The 16,614-nt window shown below is 45.1% G+C and overlaps 1 protein-coding gene across 2 annotated transcripts in view; it reads right to left on the reverse strand.

The window, feature by feature from the left end:
• The window catches only part of tbc1d8 (TBC1 domain family member 8), a 29,028-nt gene that overhangs the window by 11,423 nt on the left and 991 nt on the right, over positions 1-16,614 (reverse strand). For both annotated transcript variants that reach the window (XM_086220882.1, XM_086220883.1), the window contains exons 2-6: positions 6,810-6,920; positions 6,503-6,621; positions 6,075-6,303; positions 5,276-5,516; positions 2,230-2,437 (exon numbers count right to left, since the gene is read on the reverse strand). In XM_086220882.1, the coding sequence (XP_086077008.1) occupies positions 2,230-2,437; positions 5,276-5,516; positions 6,075-6,303; positions 6,503-6,621; positions 6,810-6,920 (908 nt within the window). The remainder of the gene's footprint in view (positions 1-2,229; positions 2,438-5,275; positions 5,517-6,074; positions 6,304-6,502; positions 6,622-6,809; positions 6,921-16,614) is intronic.

The following is a 16,614-nucleotide window of genomic DNA, read 5'->3' on the forward strand; positions in this document are numbered from 1 at the left end:
TCTTTAACCAGCGACTGGCTGAGTTCACGCAGACTGTTGAGCAAACAGACGTGAAAGCCGTCCACAATCGCTCAGATTGTGAACAAAGTCACAAGCAGAAGGAGTCAGATTTAGGAGCTCTTGACTCCAACCCTAACGTGGCTGTAAATAACAGCTAAAACAACAAAGCTGACGAGACAAAAATTTGCCAAAGCCCCGACATGTAGGGTGGGTGCCGTCGTCCAACACCACAACTCATCACGCAGGGAGTTCTCACTTTCAGCTTTTTATGAACATCCTGAAATATGCTGATATTTTACAGATCTAGACACTAAGATAAAAATGACAAATAAAGCAAAATGCGCGTCCTGTAAGAATTCACTGTGAAATGTATGTATACATTTTACCAACAACATCCCGTAACAACGGGAAGCGAGACGGCCATTTTTAGATGATCCACTGATTCAATCACACTTAACAGTCCACAATGATAAAAAAGCCACCAAGTAGAAATCAGTAAACTCATCACTACTCATCAATTAACAGAACTAAAGAGGCTCAGAAAAACAATCAAGATAAAATCATAATCCTCGTGTGGATATAGATCGCAACAGCTAGCTTAGCTTTGTTTTTTGCAACACAAAAACGGAAGAAGCCAGCGTCCATGAAATCATATTTTGGTGCCATTTGCATCGTTATTTTGATACAATTCGAGTTATCATTAGCTGCAATTAAAAGTTTGATTCGAATAATCTGACCTCTCTGGCAGGTCTGCAGCTTGATGCTTCACGGCTCATTATCATGGTGAAGTAGTTTTACAGCATGTGAGATGGGACGATAGACTGGCTAGTTGAAATCTAACTTTAGGAAATTAGCACTAGCTGGAAAACTTTAGTTAAGTGGCACTAGCTGGTTAAAATGCTAACTTTAGTCAAGTGGTGGTAGCTAGTTCAAATTTAACTTTAGTATAGTGGCACTAGCTGTTCAAATCTAACTTGAGTATAGTGGCACTAGCTGTTCAAATCTAACTTGAGTATAGTGGCACTAGCTGTTCAAATCTAACTTTAGTATAGTGGCACTAGCTGTTCAAATCTAACTTTAGTATAGTGGCACTAGCTGTTCAAATCTAACTTTAGTATAGTGGCACTAGCTGTTCAAATCTAACTTTAGTATAGTGGCACTAGCTGTTCAAATCTAACTTTAGTATAGTGGCACTAGCTGTTCAAATCTAACTTGAGTATAGTGGCACTAGCTGTTCAAATTTAACTTTAGTATAGTGGCACTAGCTGTTCAAATCTAACTTTAGTATAGTGGCACTGGCTGTTCAAATTTAACTTTAGTATAGTGGCACTAGCTGTTCAAATCTAACTTTAGTATAGTGGCACTAGCTGTTCAAATCTAACTTTAGTATAGTGGCACTAGCTGTTCAAATCTAACTTTAGTATAGTGGCACTAGCTGTTCAAATCTAACTTTAGTATAGTGGCACTAGCTGTTCAAATTTAACTTGAGTATAGTGGCGCTGACTGGTTAAAATGCTAACTTTGGTAAAATAGCACTAGCAAACTATAATGCCTAATTTTGTAGAAACATTTAATTTGGTCAAAGCTGTAAATCAGCTCACTTTGTTTTGATCATTTTTGCTTTTTTTCATTTTTTAACTAAAATACTTGTGAATGGTAACTAAGTCCTGTATAACTTTTTTACAGAATGAAAGTTTTAGTTTAGTAACGGTCTAACAAGTGTGGGGGCCTGAGAAAACCGTGGTGGAAATTTTGTACTTGTAAAAGTAATGATAACCTCTTGAATGTACCATTAGTTTGGCGTTGGGAGGGTTAGCATCCAAGGCTCTTAGTTTAGAAAGTCTGTCTGAGTGAAAGTCCCCTTGAGGGAGTCAGGTGAGGCAGACGAGCAGCTCATCACGGGTGACGGAATCATAAATGAAGCTATTTTTTTCCTTCTTCCCTTAATTTCAGTTTTCTGTCACTTTAAGTAAGTTTAAGCAGCAAGTTACCTGCTTAGGTTGAGAAAAACATCCTATGGGGTTAAAATAGAACCTTTAGTGTTAAACGCCTTCCAAAGCATTCTGGTTAAGCCTTCGATGCAAACTTCTACCGCGGGCCATAGCTTTTATTTCTTTTAGATGAGGACTGGGGACTTGCACTCAAATAACACTGCTGTTGACATCCTCACTTAGGACTAATAACGTCCCGACAACAGATAACCAGTGAGGCTGTGACGCAGGCGGGTACCTCAGCAAGGGGTACGAGCAGGATGCAGTGGCCCTCCTCTCGGCTGGAGAAACACAGGTAGTTGTCAGTAGTGTAGAGAGTCCCGTGCGTATGGCAGCGGGCATGAGGGGTCCACACAGCACAGGAAGCCACCTCATGGAGCCGTTCACCGCGAGGAAGGCGGAACAGCGCCAGGACATACTCCCTCAATGCCTGCTCCTCCAGGATCCTGCAGAGAAACGTCTCCTGGTTAGAAGCCTGGAGTTCTGCACATTCTGAAATCAATCATAAGGTTTTTGTTTTTAACAGGTAGAGAGGCTTTTGCAATAATTCAGGCGTGATGACATCAGAAGTATTGCATGGTATTATACCTTGTGCTATTTAGACATTGCGCCATGCCATATTCCAAATTCAGTAAAAGTTTAGAGTAACTGTTCTGCCTTAAGTTGACATTTGAACCAAAATACAGGAGAAAACTCAGAGGTTCCACCAAGCCGAAACACAGTTCCACAGCAACCAACTGGAAAAGTTGTCTTAAAGTGGCGTTCCACAACAAAGCCAAGGGAGAAAGTGATCGGCTTAGTTAATTGTGCACAGTTATTAGAAATACAGTAGATCACATGTTACATTTGTCTTATCTACCTCACAATTACAAATAAATAAATGTGAATGTACTGTAAATACCATGTCCACCGGGGGGGGGGGGGGGGGGGTGATAGAGGCTGTCCAGGGTAACATGTGGTCTCTGAAACATTAATTAACAGTGAATATTCAAAGCCTCAGCGTTGGGTTTGTTCCATCTTGGATGAGAGGGTCCTTCTGCCTTTCAACTCGACATAAACGACTCCGCGGTGTTTCCCGTACGTCTTTCTTGAAAGCTTACATTGAAAAACTGAAACGCAATCGGTGAACATCTCGTTAATTTTGAAGACTGGTGATCAATTTTTCATTCACAATCTGTCCCATGGAAAAATAGGATCCATCTCCAGTCTTCCTGGCCGTCCACTGCCACTGATAAGCTCCTCCTTTGTCAGCCTTCATGAACATTGCTGTTTTAGGAGGATACTGCTCTCTTTGAAGAAGTGTGTGAGCTCATCCCCGCTGATGCAGGGAGATGTCCTCAGTATTATTTCAGATGGACTAAAAAGGAAACATGCCTGCACGATGGGGCGGATCAGGGTCTCCTCACAGACTCCAGGGGTTTTAGAGTGTTAGATGAGCACAAGACACACACAGACATTGTGATGAGCATTTTTCTTCCTTATTCCTCTTATTTCTTTTCTGATATTCCAAACAACGGGTTGCTCATGAAAGTAATCTGCACAATTATCAGCGATGAAAATGATCCTTTGTTGCAGCCCTCGAGGCGATTTACAGAGTAAATATCTCTAGCTGTGGACTTCAAACACACTAAAGACAAACGGCTTAATGAATAAATCACATTCCAGTAAACAACAATGGAATTATAACAGCGGTGCAGAAAGCTTTTTAAACCTAAAAGAACGAACAAGAAATGGGAATAGAATGATTTGAAGTTTCACAAAATGTGAAGGTGTATTCTTTTTGGGCAAAAACACGTAAAGGTTTTGCAAACTGAGAACAAGTGGACTGTTAAATCAGCAAGGCTGGACGTGCAGCTGGGCCCCAGACAAGCAAACATCTGCACTGGGGGGGGGGGGGACTCACGTAGGAGGACAATGAAGGGCGGAGTTTATTGACAGTTAAAGTAAAGAAACAAACTGCTGTTTCTCCATCGGCTTTCATCTGCTGATCCCAGCAGCATCAGATCAAACCAGGCTGGACACACGGTGCATTTTCTGGTCTTCACCTCAGAGGAAAAGGTTTATGTTTTGTGGCGTCCTGCTCAGAGAGTTTGCTGCTTACCTGACCTTCTGTCTTTGTTTAGAGGGTTTTTTTACACCAACAGTAACAAGTTATCCTGTGTGGTGGTGTATGATTTCCTGTGTGTGTGTGTGTGTGTGTGTGTGTGTGTGTGTGTGTGTGTGTGTGTGTGTGTGTGTGTGTGTGTGTGTGTGTGTGTGTCACAGCAGGAAAAATCAATAATAAGATGGATTTGGATTTGATTTTTGGGCCAAAAACCACTGAAGTACATTTGGATAGTTTTACCATGGCTGATGAACCTGAGGAGACGGTATTCATTGGCCTTGAATTCAGTCACGTTCTAGCTGGTGCGAGGAGGAACTGCAGTTCTCCAGAACTCTAAAGAACACTTGAAGGGAGCCGTTTTCCGCAGTAGCCTTGGTGAGGTTTTACAGGCTACAATTTAATCAAGCAGTCCAGTTAATAAGCTGCTCGTGTAGTAGTTATGTAATTGTATGATTTAAGAAATGTTATGTTGGCCAATACAGAAAATGGCAGATAAATTCAAATTACAGACACACTGACCGCCCCGGGGGTGGCACTCTTTTTCTCTAAATGGAACCATAAATTCATACATGACCATCATGCAGCAGCGAGGGAGACTTGACACCAGTGACAAGGCCATAAAATCATCGGAAAAATGTTTACCGATGATTTTATGGCCTTGTACTTCTGTCCCACTGCAAACACTCTGCAGTTTCGAGTGCAGGTGGCAAGCTTTTATTACGGGTTTGAAAACGGAAGCGTTGGAGGCAGGCTGCAAGGTGCAGATCAGAGCCATCCATCCACTCCCAAACCCATATCCTGTTAGGGTCGTAGGGGCTGGAGACTCTCCCAGCGGGGTTCACCCCGGACAGGTCGCCAGTCTAGCACCTCTACGGGCAACTGAGTCTGAGTCCAACTAACCTAACAAGAATGTTTTGATGTGCAGGAGAACCAAAGCTGACAAATACTGGGGGTGAACACCAATCAAATCTGTTCTCAAAAGCCAGATGTTAGTGAATGTTATCAGTTTTTGACTTGGAACCACTGGACTCGCCTCCTGCTGGTCATTAGAAAGAAAGCATGTTTAAGGAACCTCAGCACTGTTTTCATTGGTCAGAACAGGAAGGTCTGCCAGGTTCTTTTATGCAGTCTACAGCGCACACATGTCCTCTGTGGTATGGGTGAGGGAACAAGTGCTGACCTCTTACTGATGCGGGTAGGCTGCTGCAGGACCCGGTCCAGCTCCAGACCTTCGCTGTCCAGCAGCCGTCTGAGAGCAATGTCAGCCAGCTGACCGATAACCCCGAAGGCCTCGTCCATGTTCAGGAACATGGAGAATTCTCTCTGCCGCTGCCTGGTGCTGACCCGGATCGCCTCAGTCATGAGTCCGGTGGAGACCTGCTCCAACCGTGTCACCTCGGCCCAGGGGATCACAAACTTGACTGTGGAAGACAGAGGAGGGTAAGAAATGTGTTTCCGCTGATTCACTGCATCTGCAGGCTGTCTGGTGGAGTTCTTACACCTGCGTCCTCGCAGATGTTCCTGCAGAGTATTTATCTACTCAGGGTTCTGAATTATCCATCACAGCGACAGTGTGTGAGACCACATGAAGCCTGACTGGCTTCATGTTCAAGCCGTGTACCCGCACATTCCGCCTCAGTGTTTGTCCAAGCTGATATTTCCCATCAGCCCTGCTGTCTCCTGACCCTCTGCAGTAGCCATGTATTCACTTTAACACAGCCAGCCTGATCTGGGATCGGCCTCTGCCACCGCTACTGATGGAAGGAACATCTTAATAAATTTGAACTACAAGATCTTTTGTCAACAACTCTCACAGTCACTAAAACCTTTCCCACGTTAAATTGTCTCATTTAGATGCTAAAAGGGGCTCTGAAAAGGTGGTTGCTCTCGCAGGAGGGATTAAGATGGAGCTCATGAGAGAAACGGAAGGTTAAATACATGTAATTTCTCAGATAAAATGAGAATAATGGTGCACAGACCTTCCTTCCCCAGCAGGAATGAGTAGAAGGCCATGTGGTTGATGCTGAGGTAGAGGAAGCCCTGCCGGGGCACCCGGCCCTTCCAGCAGCAGCAGGAGTAAGACGTCACCAGTTTTTCAGACGACGGAAGACCGAAATGCCGTTCAAACTTCAGCAGTGCCTCCCTGAACTTCTCTGGGTCTTCCTCCTGGGCGGCCTGGCGACCCCGAAGCTCCTCTGCTATCAGACCCTGCAGCGAAGGAGGCCGAATCAGATTTGCATCATTTTCAATCATTTTCACTCATCAGTTAAAAGTTAACCTTTCTGTTGTGTGAAATCTAATGTTAATATGTGCAAATAAGAAATCTTCCAGCTGAAAATGTGAAAACCTTCAGCCAACATCTACCCGGCACATCGTTTTCAGGTTTGGACTTGTGCCTTTCACACACCTTGACTTTTCCTTTGACAAAGCTGGCGACATCCTGCTTGTTCTCAAACACAGACAGAGAGTGCAGCAGGTTGTGGGCCAGCCAGTCCCAGTGCTTGTTCACTTCCTCCATGGCCGCTCCTGACCAACACGGAGAAACGTTCACAATAACCAACTTAAAGGTTTGACGCCCGGTTTTTGTTTCATCCAGTATTTTTTTCACTTTTGGACTTTTTCTTTGAAGATTTGGATGTGTTAAACCATACAAGAAAATTCTGGACGCCATCTCATCATCTGGTTCAACGCAACAAAGTCACGGTTCATCTCACCACTTGCGATTATCCAGCTGATCTGGGAGCCAGGAATCTGGAGGAGGATGCGGAAGGGCGTGACCCTGGCATTGGAGTCCAGCACCGTGTCCAGTGCCCCCACCAGGAGACCTGCACAAACAACAACACACAGGGGGGGTTGGAATGAAGAAAATGGACAGAACCGTTGAGGAGGCTCTAGCAGAGGTATGAGCCGAGCCAACATACATCCTCTACATCCTCCACCTCACTGTCTCAGAGGATTTGTTGTAATGTCTCCATCTATATTCTATTCTTGGAATCAAATTACGTGAAACCAGCAGAGACCAAACAAGGCAGCGACTCAGACATCCACCACGTCTTTCTTGGGCAATGATGACGAGGGTGAAGTCCTGGTTAACTAACACCGAGTTACCAGACGGTTCTTTACGATCTACCGCTAACAGGCTAACAGGCTGCGCTGACCAACAGCAAGATATCACGTTGCTATAATACTGCACCGCCTTGTCTCAAATGACGCGTTCAAGAAAAAAGTAAACGGGACTTTGTCTTCACGCACTCTGGGAGACAACCACTTGTCAGGCTCCTACCATACGTGAGATTTTTAAATACTAAGAATATCTATTTTAGAAAGTAAACAACACAATAACTGACTGGCTGTAATATTGTTCATGTATATACTGTATTAATAAATACACACAATATTAAGGCTGCAAAATTAATCACAAATTATAGGAAGATACCATATTTGGTAAAGGCTAATTTGGTTCCAAATACTCTTAATATTAATATTGTGGTGCTGCAGAGACACCCTGGCTACCCAACGTACGCTACAGACTTCTTAACTACAGATGCTCCAAAAACACACCATTATCATATCCATGGGTTTCAATGAAAATGAGAGTAATGACGTAAAAATGAACATCCTTTCTACAATCCTCAAAAATGTCACTCAAGACACACACCTTCTCATTCAATGTTGTTTCTTTATTTTTACATTGTAGATTCATACTGAAGACATCAAATACATGAAGCAAGACATATGGAATGTATGGAACTATGCAACAAAGAAAAAAATATTAACTGTAAATATGTTTTGTAGTTTAGACTCCTCAAAGTAGCCACTCTTTGCATCGCTGCAAACACTTGGCCTTCTGTCAGTGACCTTCATGATGTCATCACCTGAAATGGTTTCAATTCTCAGACCATCAGTTGTGTTGTGCAGAAGTCAGGTTGGTACACAGCTGACAGCTCCATTTGACAGCTGTTAGAATTCATATGATGGCAAGAACCAATCAGCTAAGTAAAGAGAAACGACCGTCCATCATTACTATAAGAACTGAAGGTCAGTCAGTCTGGAAAACTGCACAAAATTTGAATGTGTCCCCAAGTGCAGTCACAAAAACCATGAAGTGCTCCAACAAAACTGGCTCACATGAGGACCCCCCAGGAAAGGAAGACCAGGAGTCTCCTCTGCTGCTGAGGATGAGTTCATCTGAGTCTCCAGCCTCAGACATCACAAGTAAACAGCACCTCAGACTAGAGCCCAGATAAATGCTTCAGAGTTCTGGTAGCAGACACGTCTCTACTTCAACTGCTCAGAGGAGACAGCAGGAATCAGGCCTTCATGGTCAAATGGCTGCTAAGAAACAGCCACTAAGGAAAAGCAACAAGCAGAAGAGATTTGTTTGGTCCAAGAAACACAAGGCATGGACATCAGACCAGTGGAAATCTGGGCTTTGGTCTGATGAGTCCACATTTGAGATCTTTGGTTTCACCCGCCGTGTCTTTGTGCGACGCAGAAAAGGTGAACGGATGGTCTCTACAGGCGTGGTTCCCACCGTGAAGCATGTAGGAGAAGGTGTGATGGCGTGTGATGGTGTGTGTGTGTGTGTGTGTGTGGGGGGGGGGGGGTTGCTGGTGACACCGGTGGGGATTTATTCAAAACTGAAGGCACACTGAACCAGCATGGCTACCACAGCGTCCTGCAGCGACATGCCATTCCATCCGGTTTGCGTTTAGTTGGACCACCATTAATTTTTCAACAGGACAACGACCCCAAACACACCTCCAGGCTGTGTGAGGGCTGTTTGACTAAGAAGGAGAGGGATGGAGGGCTGCACCAGATGACCTGGCCTCCAGTCACCAAACCCAAACCAAGTTAAGATGGTTTGAGATGAGAGGGACCAGAGTGAAGGCAAAAGGGCCAACAAGTCCTCAGCATCCCTGGGACCTCCTTCAAGACTGCTGGAAAACCATTTCAGGTGACGACCTCTTGAAGCTCATGGAGAGAACGCCAAGAGTGGGCAGAGCAGTAATCAAAGCAAAGGGTGGGGATTTTAAAGAATCTAAAATATAAAAGATGTTCAGAGTTATTTCACACTTTTTTGATTCCTAATTCCAGGTGAGTTCATTCAGAGTTTTGATGCCTTCAGCGAGAATCTACGATGTAAACAGTCATGAAAATAAAGAAAAACCATTCAATGAGAAGGTGTGTCTTTTGACTGGTAGTGTGTATTTCTTTCACCTACACTTTATATATGAGAGAGAAAAACACACACACATTTTATTCAATGATTCCCTAAATCAGGTTCAAATACTTGTGACAATATGCGGAGCCAGAACATTTTATTGTTTCACAAAAAATATCTTTTCCTGTCCAAAATGACAACAGCGCAGCTACCGTCAACCTGCAGCTTTTTCATGACACAAGCTGAAAGTTTTCAGTCGATTCAGTTTCACCTTCTTTCTCAAAATCCACTTGAGAAAGACTGATTTACGTCATTACATGAGGAGCGCTACACTACCTCCAAGTGGGAAGCTCACCTGCACGCGCACGTGTCTCCTCTCCTTTATTCAAGCACAGTAAGGGTGGTATTTGAACAACAACCTCCCTTTTCAGGTGCAATTTTATCCACACACTTTTTTTTTTACAGCATGAGTGTATCATGTGAACAGTGTTGCAGTGTGACATGCTGACACAACGCAGAGTTAGGCGGCGTGAGACGCAGAGGCCCTAGAGTTCAGATCGGACGCTCATAAAGGGAAGGAACCTCTCATTTATTAAGCTGAAACTTCAGCTGAACAACCAGCGCCACAGACGTCAAAGGAACCAACCGTGTAAAATGACCACACACGACTGAACGACACAGCAAATGGGACCAGAACGAACAACATGGAGCTCATTTTCTAAACAAGGGGCCGCCAGTTATTATTCAACTTATAAAAAGAAGGGGAAAAAAACAACTCGGCATTCCAGAATCTGCTGAACGGTCCAATTTGAACTGTCAAAGAACGAGCTGTTTTTTTTCATTGCTGTACCGTAAATATTCCGACCAGGTTGCTCCTCATTTATACACTGTTTGGGTTCAGCAGCACCAGGGTTTAAGGATTTCACCATCACTAGTTCAACACGCTGCCGTTGCAACTAAGATGATGTACTTTGTCGTATGTGATATGATTTCTGTAATTATTCACCAAACAACAATAAGTCAGCATTTCTGATCTGCTGAAGATCAGATTTGAAGGAGCCCTTGGTTTGATGCAGTTCACGCTGCTGATGCGCAGCTCTAATTGTCTAATCCAGCACGAGTTCATCCTTCAGCTGATGACGACGCCACAGTTGGCCTCATCCGTCCGCCGAGGACAAAGATATCAGCAGTTTCTCAGAAGAAAAGCGTCATACTCTCAGTTCCAGTTTTCATGCTGCCCATCACCAGCGAGCTCCTGCGCTCCCTCAACACATGTAGCTGATCTAAAGGACTCGGCGGGACCTTGGTCTCCGTTTCTCCTCCCTCTCACACACTCCTTGACCCCTGCAGTCAGGCAGGAGGCATCGCAGCCGCACCCAGCCAGGAGAGAGAGAGAGAGAGAGAGAGAGAGAGAGAGAGAGAGGTCCCTCAGACTCTCACCCCACCCCCCACAAATGACATACATGAGCGTTTACATCCGCCTGTGTATTTACATGCTCTGTGACTCCAAAACAGTCCTACTGAAAGACCGACTAAAGGTTTTTGAACAAAGTCAGGCATGTTTGATACGTTTTTATGTTCAAACTTTATAACTTGAAACTGAATTATTATCTCTGCGGCTTTGAAAGAAGAATTCCTGCGGCGCTGCTTTGGAGAGCATCTGCTGAGCGAGTAAATGTAAATCTAATTTGGATACTTGTGTTCCATGAGTGTAAAAGAAAGGCATGACAGAGTGAAAGCATGTGACCGCGTCCAGGTGTTGGCGGTCGATCTCTTTTACTACATGCAGCTCAAGGTTTGGGGACATAATATTGCAATACAATGCAGTACTTCCTCTTGTGATACTGATATGGCCAAGGATCCATATTCTCATCAGAACGGTTGTTCCATAGTTCCCTGTCGATATTTGTTTACTGCGCACGGGTTACAAGGTCAACGCGCTTCGTTGTCTGTGATTTGACCTCAGATTTCAATTTCTGTGAAAATGACCTGACAGTTCCATTCATTAATACTTGATTCCTGCGCTTCCATTATTTCCTCTTCAGTTGCAAAGTTGCCACTTGGACACGTATAGTAACTATCTAGCAGTATTGTTATCAGAACACTGTGGTATTCTTGTGGGGGGAGGGGGGGGGGGGGTTACCGGGGGGGGGGGGGTTACCCTGGTTGGGATTCCGAACGAAGGGGAAAGATTTCAGTTCTCGTTCATTCAGAGAGACCGGAAGTTCCCGGTGGTGACAGCAAGAGTGAGTTACACTACCATTTGCCAGCTGGGGCTGAAAATTCAACTTTGTTTATTTTGACAGCAGTCGGCATTTGGCCCAGTGGTCTGTGGGTAACTGTGATCAGACTCCTTAGACTGCAAATGAGTGTCAACAGTAAACAGTGAGTCGCCCGCTTCGCTGAGGCGCTGGCGTTGTCGCCTGCAGCTCCTCGTCTCACAGCTCGCTGTGGCTGCTCCTCCTTGTTCCATTACTCCTCCGCAATACTTCAAAATGCCTGTTGTCTTGTTCTGTTGATGGAGGCCCGCACTAAAAGCTCAGTGGCACTGACCAGGACAGCATTCAGCCATGACCACGGACTCATGACAGTTGAGAGACGAAGCTTCGAGAGCCTCTATGCTCTGAACTTCAGTCAGACTGAGAGGAGGGAAAGATCGCTCCGGTACAAACACACCTTTAACCAGAGAGACGTGGAGAAAAGAAGGAAAGAGTCATGTCTTCACACAACCTGACTCTAAATCCTGCAGCACTAAAAGCAGCGACTCGCCTTGAGAGAATTTCATCGGAATGGGATTATTTAGGGTCTCATGTTGTAAAAAAACACCATTGAACAGGCTTTTCCCAGCAATTCCAGGTCTGACTTTCAGCATTTGAGCTTTATATTGGGAAAATGCAGCATGTGCCCAACACTCCAAATGTCTCCTGTCACCCGCCAATGTCAAAAGCAGTCATTACCGAGCCTAACGCCCAGCTCAGAGGAACTCTGCAGTAACAGACAGCTCCGGCTCTCGGCCAAGTGTAAACCACATCTTACAGTCGGTGTCGACCTGCTTAAAGCTGCAAACCCCGCAGCCTGGCAACACAAAGCCAATCCATCTGTCAGCACAAAGCTTGGAGGGTTTTTACACTGGGAAACATTCCAGAGACCAGGGTGAATCATGGCCTCTCATGTCCCGTACGACATGACGACACACAATCAACCTTTATGAGGCCCACAGAAAAGCTCTGCACTCGGACGCGCAAGACAAGAATGTCGGGTTTCTCTTAAACGCATCGAGATTTATTTGTCTGCCGTTGTCACTTCACTTTGGAGCAGAAAACGACCTGGTCGGATGTAAAGGCTCTCTGTGCGCTTCGGTTTGGGATGATCCTCATCAAACTGTGGTAATGAAGGCAGCTGCAGATGTGTTGGTGCCCAGCCCTTCTCAGACATCCCAATGAAAGAGTGAGAGTGTGTGCGCGTGCGTGTGTGTGTGCGCGTGCGTGTGTGTGTGTGTGTGTTATCACTGGTGGTTTTACTGTCACCTTCAAAACTGGAAACCGTTTTAAAACTTTGGACTCCATGTGCTTGTGCAGGGACTCCTGAGTGAATGAAATTTAAAAAAAAATATTAATTTTAGTCAGATGTTTAGTTTGGAATCGTAATACTTTAGCCAACTTATTTACTTATTAACTTATTTATTTATTACCTCCACCAAAGAAGTGACAGGATGTCTGCCATATGTCCGTCTGTCAGCAGCGTGACGTAAAAACTATGAAACAGATTATCTCCAAATATGAAGCAGGGGTGGAGCATTTTCGGCCAGATCCATTTAACACGGCGAAAACATGCAGGTTCTTGGTGCTCTCCCAGGGTTCTCTCCCGGGGTTCTCTCCCAGTGTTCTATACCAGTGTTCTCTTTGTGGTACCGTTTTGCAATATCCACAAAGTGAAGTTACTGGTAAATGATACAACAGGATGGGGAAGAACAAAAACGATCACATACAATAAACCCTAGCCAGGAAGTTCCTGCTATTCTAGTTTATTAGATTGGTGTGTGCATGCCTGTGTGTGTGTGTGTGTGTGTGTGTGTGTGTGTGTGTTTGGTGGGTGGTGGTGGTGGTGGACAGAAAGACAACTCTGTTTTCCAGTTTAATGTAATAAAGGTTCACCTATTACACAACCAGACCAGTGAGCCAGTACAGCTGGTTGCTCTCCCATGTACAGACAGGAAGTGAGATATAGAGAACAACCTCTGAAACAGAGAGAGAGAGAGAGAGAGAGAGAGAGGGAGAGAGAGAGAGAGGTTTTCTGCAAGGTAAATAATTCTTATCCTGACTGAGTGATAGCACAGCACCTTCAAACCTGATGATTACCAAAGGAGAAAACCTGCCCTTCCACTGTCCCATTCTCAAGGGCTTTTATTTTTTAACCCCGTTCTTTGCTCAAGGGCCACAAGAGCAGACGGGTCAGAGCACTCCTCCGCCATCTTGGGATCTTAAGACATTATTGTTACTTGTGGTGTCACGAGAGTTTTCCTCTTGAACGGGAAGAGAGTTGTCAAGGTCCTACATGATTGCACATTTTCTCCTGACATCAGCAGTTCTGGGCTGAACTTGACGGAGTGCTTTACAGCAGGCCCAGCACCGACGCGGTGCAGCTGATTGCTGTCTTAATGACTCACAGGGAGAGAAACACAGGCAAGAGGGCCGATGAGTCGGCAAGTGTTCAGGGATACGTGGCCACTAAACACGCACAATTATTCTTTAAGAACATCTGGAGCGCGTGCACAACCTCGCGGGCCGAGTCCCACCCCGGCGCTGCTTTATGTTTGTTGTTCAGAGAGTTCAGGGACCAACACATAAGATATCAGTAATAAAACTAAACAAGGCTCAAAATTACTGGAACCACGATTTGTTGAGCATGAGATACAGATATGAATGACTAATTAATAGATTGTGTTCCAGCTTTCAGGGTTCCTGATTCTAATTAATCATTGATTACTTCATTCTAATTCAAATGTAAAATGGAAAGACATTGAATATCGGGCCTGTTATTATTCTTTAACCCATTTATTCGTATGTCACATCTGCAGGCTGCTCTGGGCCAGTCGCCACTGATCTGGGCACCCCGAAGGAGACAATCTGATCTTCTCCCCACTTTTATTTATTCATGTAATTTCCTTGGTTTCACGGAGCCAAGGAGACACGACTGTCTGAGCATCCGTGTTCAGAGCATGAAAACTTCATCCAAGCTTTTGCTCATCGGCTGCCAGAGACTTTGACTTAAGCCCCTTTCACACTGCGACCTTCCTGTCGCTACCTGATTTTGTCACTGTGCCGCCTGTCAGCCTTCGCCTGTAGCTTCTTCGGCTCCCTTCCAGACTCGCCAAAAACTCCATCCTCCTTCGCTGCATTAGCGCTCGGACATTTTCCATCTGCGCCGAGTTTGTATGCTTTGCAAAAGAGACAACATTGCAATGCACGCAACGACAACGCTAACGTTCGACTCAACGACGTCCATGTTGTCGTTTGTTTACCTCTCAGTGTTCCAGCGCACGTTTATGTGAAATGATGAGGTCAGCGCGATGACGTACGAGAGAGAAAAACACAGGCGCGCAGCCTCACAACGGGAGTTCAGACCCGGGTCTTCTGGAGGCTTGAATGCTCCCCGATGCCGACCCTTTTCAGTGTGAAAAGGGTCATGAGATACTTTATTGATCCCGAGGGGAATGCGTGTTCACATCTTTGTTTTTTCAGAATAAGTCGTCTGCAGAGATGGAGACACTAGAAATAACAGTATTAAATAAGTGAGTTCAAGTTAAAAAGTAACAAGTTAAAATTTAGCAATGTTGTATTTGATGTTATTCATACATTCTGGTCTTTTATCTGATGACCAAATAAAACCCCTGCTTCTGACACTGTAAGAGGACGGTGCACTCCCTCGTGTCCGTGGGACCAGCTGCCCCCTCTGGACGATTCTTGCGACTACACTGACTACTATTGTAACAGGATTTACGATATTAGAGGAATCTTTCCTTTGATAGTATTCTTCTTTTCACTGAAAACAGTGTTAACATGATTATGTTGTCATTTTGTGGGAATCTTCATCAGACAAAGACTTCTTCTTAAATCTGTGGAATCTGATAACCAGGCAGGACGTCACTTCAGGACATTTAACAGAAAATGATATTTTGACGCACAATAAGCCTTTGACTACCATGGCAGGGTCACAGTGTGTGTACGTGGAAGTGCGATGAGAAACAGAGTTCAACGGAAACCTCGCCATCTCTAGGAAACGTTACCTCTGCCGCAGACCTCATTTTTTCCGTGTTGTCCATCCGTCCATCCACAGCATCACACCAGAACTAACCAGCTGACCTCTGTGAGTGTGGAGGAGGGCCGGAGCCGCAGCCAAGGACGGACGCATTTGGACAGGTCGCATCAGATCATTGCAAAATAGGGGATTTTTTTGAGGACATTTTCATGAATTGGCCAGGAATTTCTCAGAGGATCTTTGTCGTCTGCTCTCTCCAACTGCCCCTCTGGCTGCTTTTTGCTTCCTGGCTCCAGATTTCTGAAGGTCTGATTTGCCCCGGCACAAATGTCTCAGTCTCAGTTGATTTATGAAGGCCAGTAATTACAGACCATCCGTGTGTCCAACAGACGACAGGAGTGTCAACCCTCGGCTGACCCCTGCCCCCCCCCACCTCAGCCCACCTGCAGACACAAGCCCCAGCTGTGTCACTGCGCTCTCTCAGTAGTTTCTCCTGGACTTGACCTGAGGACCCTGGGATTTTGGAGTTTGTGGTTTTAATACGGGCGGCACTGTCTCCCCCCAACAAGAAGGTTGAGGGTGGAGCCCCGGCTGCAGCACGGGGTCTTTCTGGGTGAGTCTCCATGTTCTCCCTGTTCCTGCTGGGTTCTCTCTGGTACTCCAGCTTCCTCCACAGTCCAAAGACATCAAGAGGGACCAGGTTAATCCAGACTCTAAATTGACCGTAGGCGTGGCTGGGAGAGCCGATGGTTGTCTGTCTCTATGTGTTGGCCCTGCCATGGACTGGTGACCTGTCCAGGGGGAAGGCTGCTGGGATAGGCTCCACCCCCCTATGGATGGACGGATGGATGGAATGGCGGTCTGAACACAAGATAAACTTGTACTAAAGTGAACAAATATCAATAAAGAGATTTTTACCAGTCGTCTCGATGAAACCACTCCGTCCAGATATTTGTTTTAATTCAAACGCTTCATTTTCTGGCATCTTTTTTCTTATTTCAGTTCCATTTTCATGACTTTTATATGTAAAATATGATTCTGGAAATGACAACAGATAAGTCGATACATGTTCTTTTGTTTGAGGTGTGTTGGATTGT

This window comes from Aulostomus chinensis, chromosome 12 (genome assembly GCF_037954235.1).
Source record: "Aulostomus chinensis isolate RoL2024-O1b breed Wild chromosome 12, RoL_Achi_v1.0, whole genome shotgun sequence".
Classification (NCBI taxonomy): domain Eukaryota; kingdom Metazoa; phylum Chordata; class Actinopteri; order Syngnathiformes; family Aulostomidae; genus Aulostomus; species Aulostomus chinensis.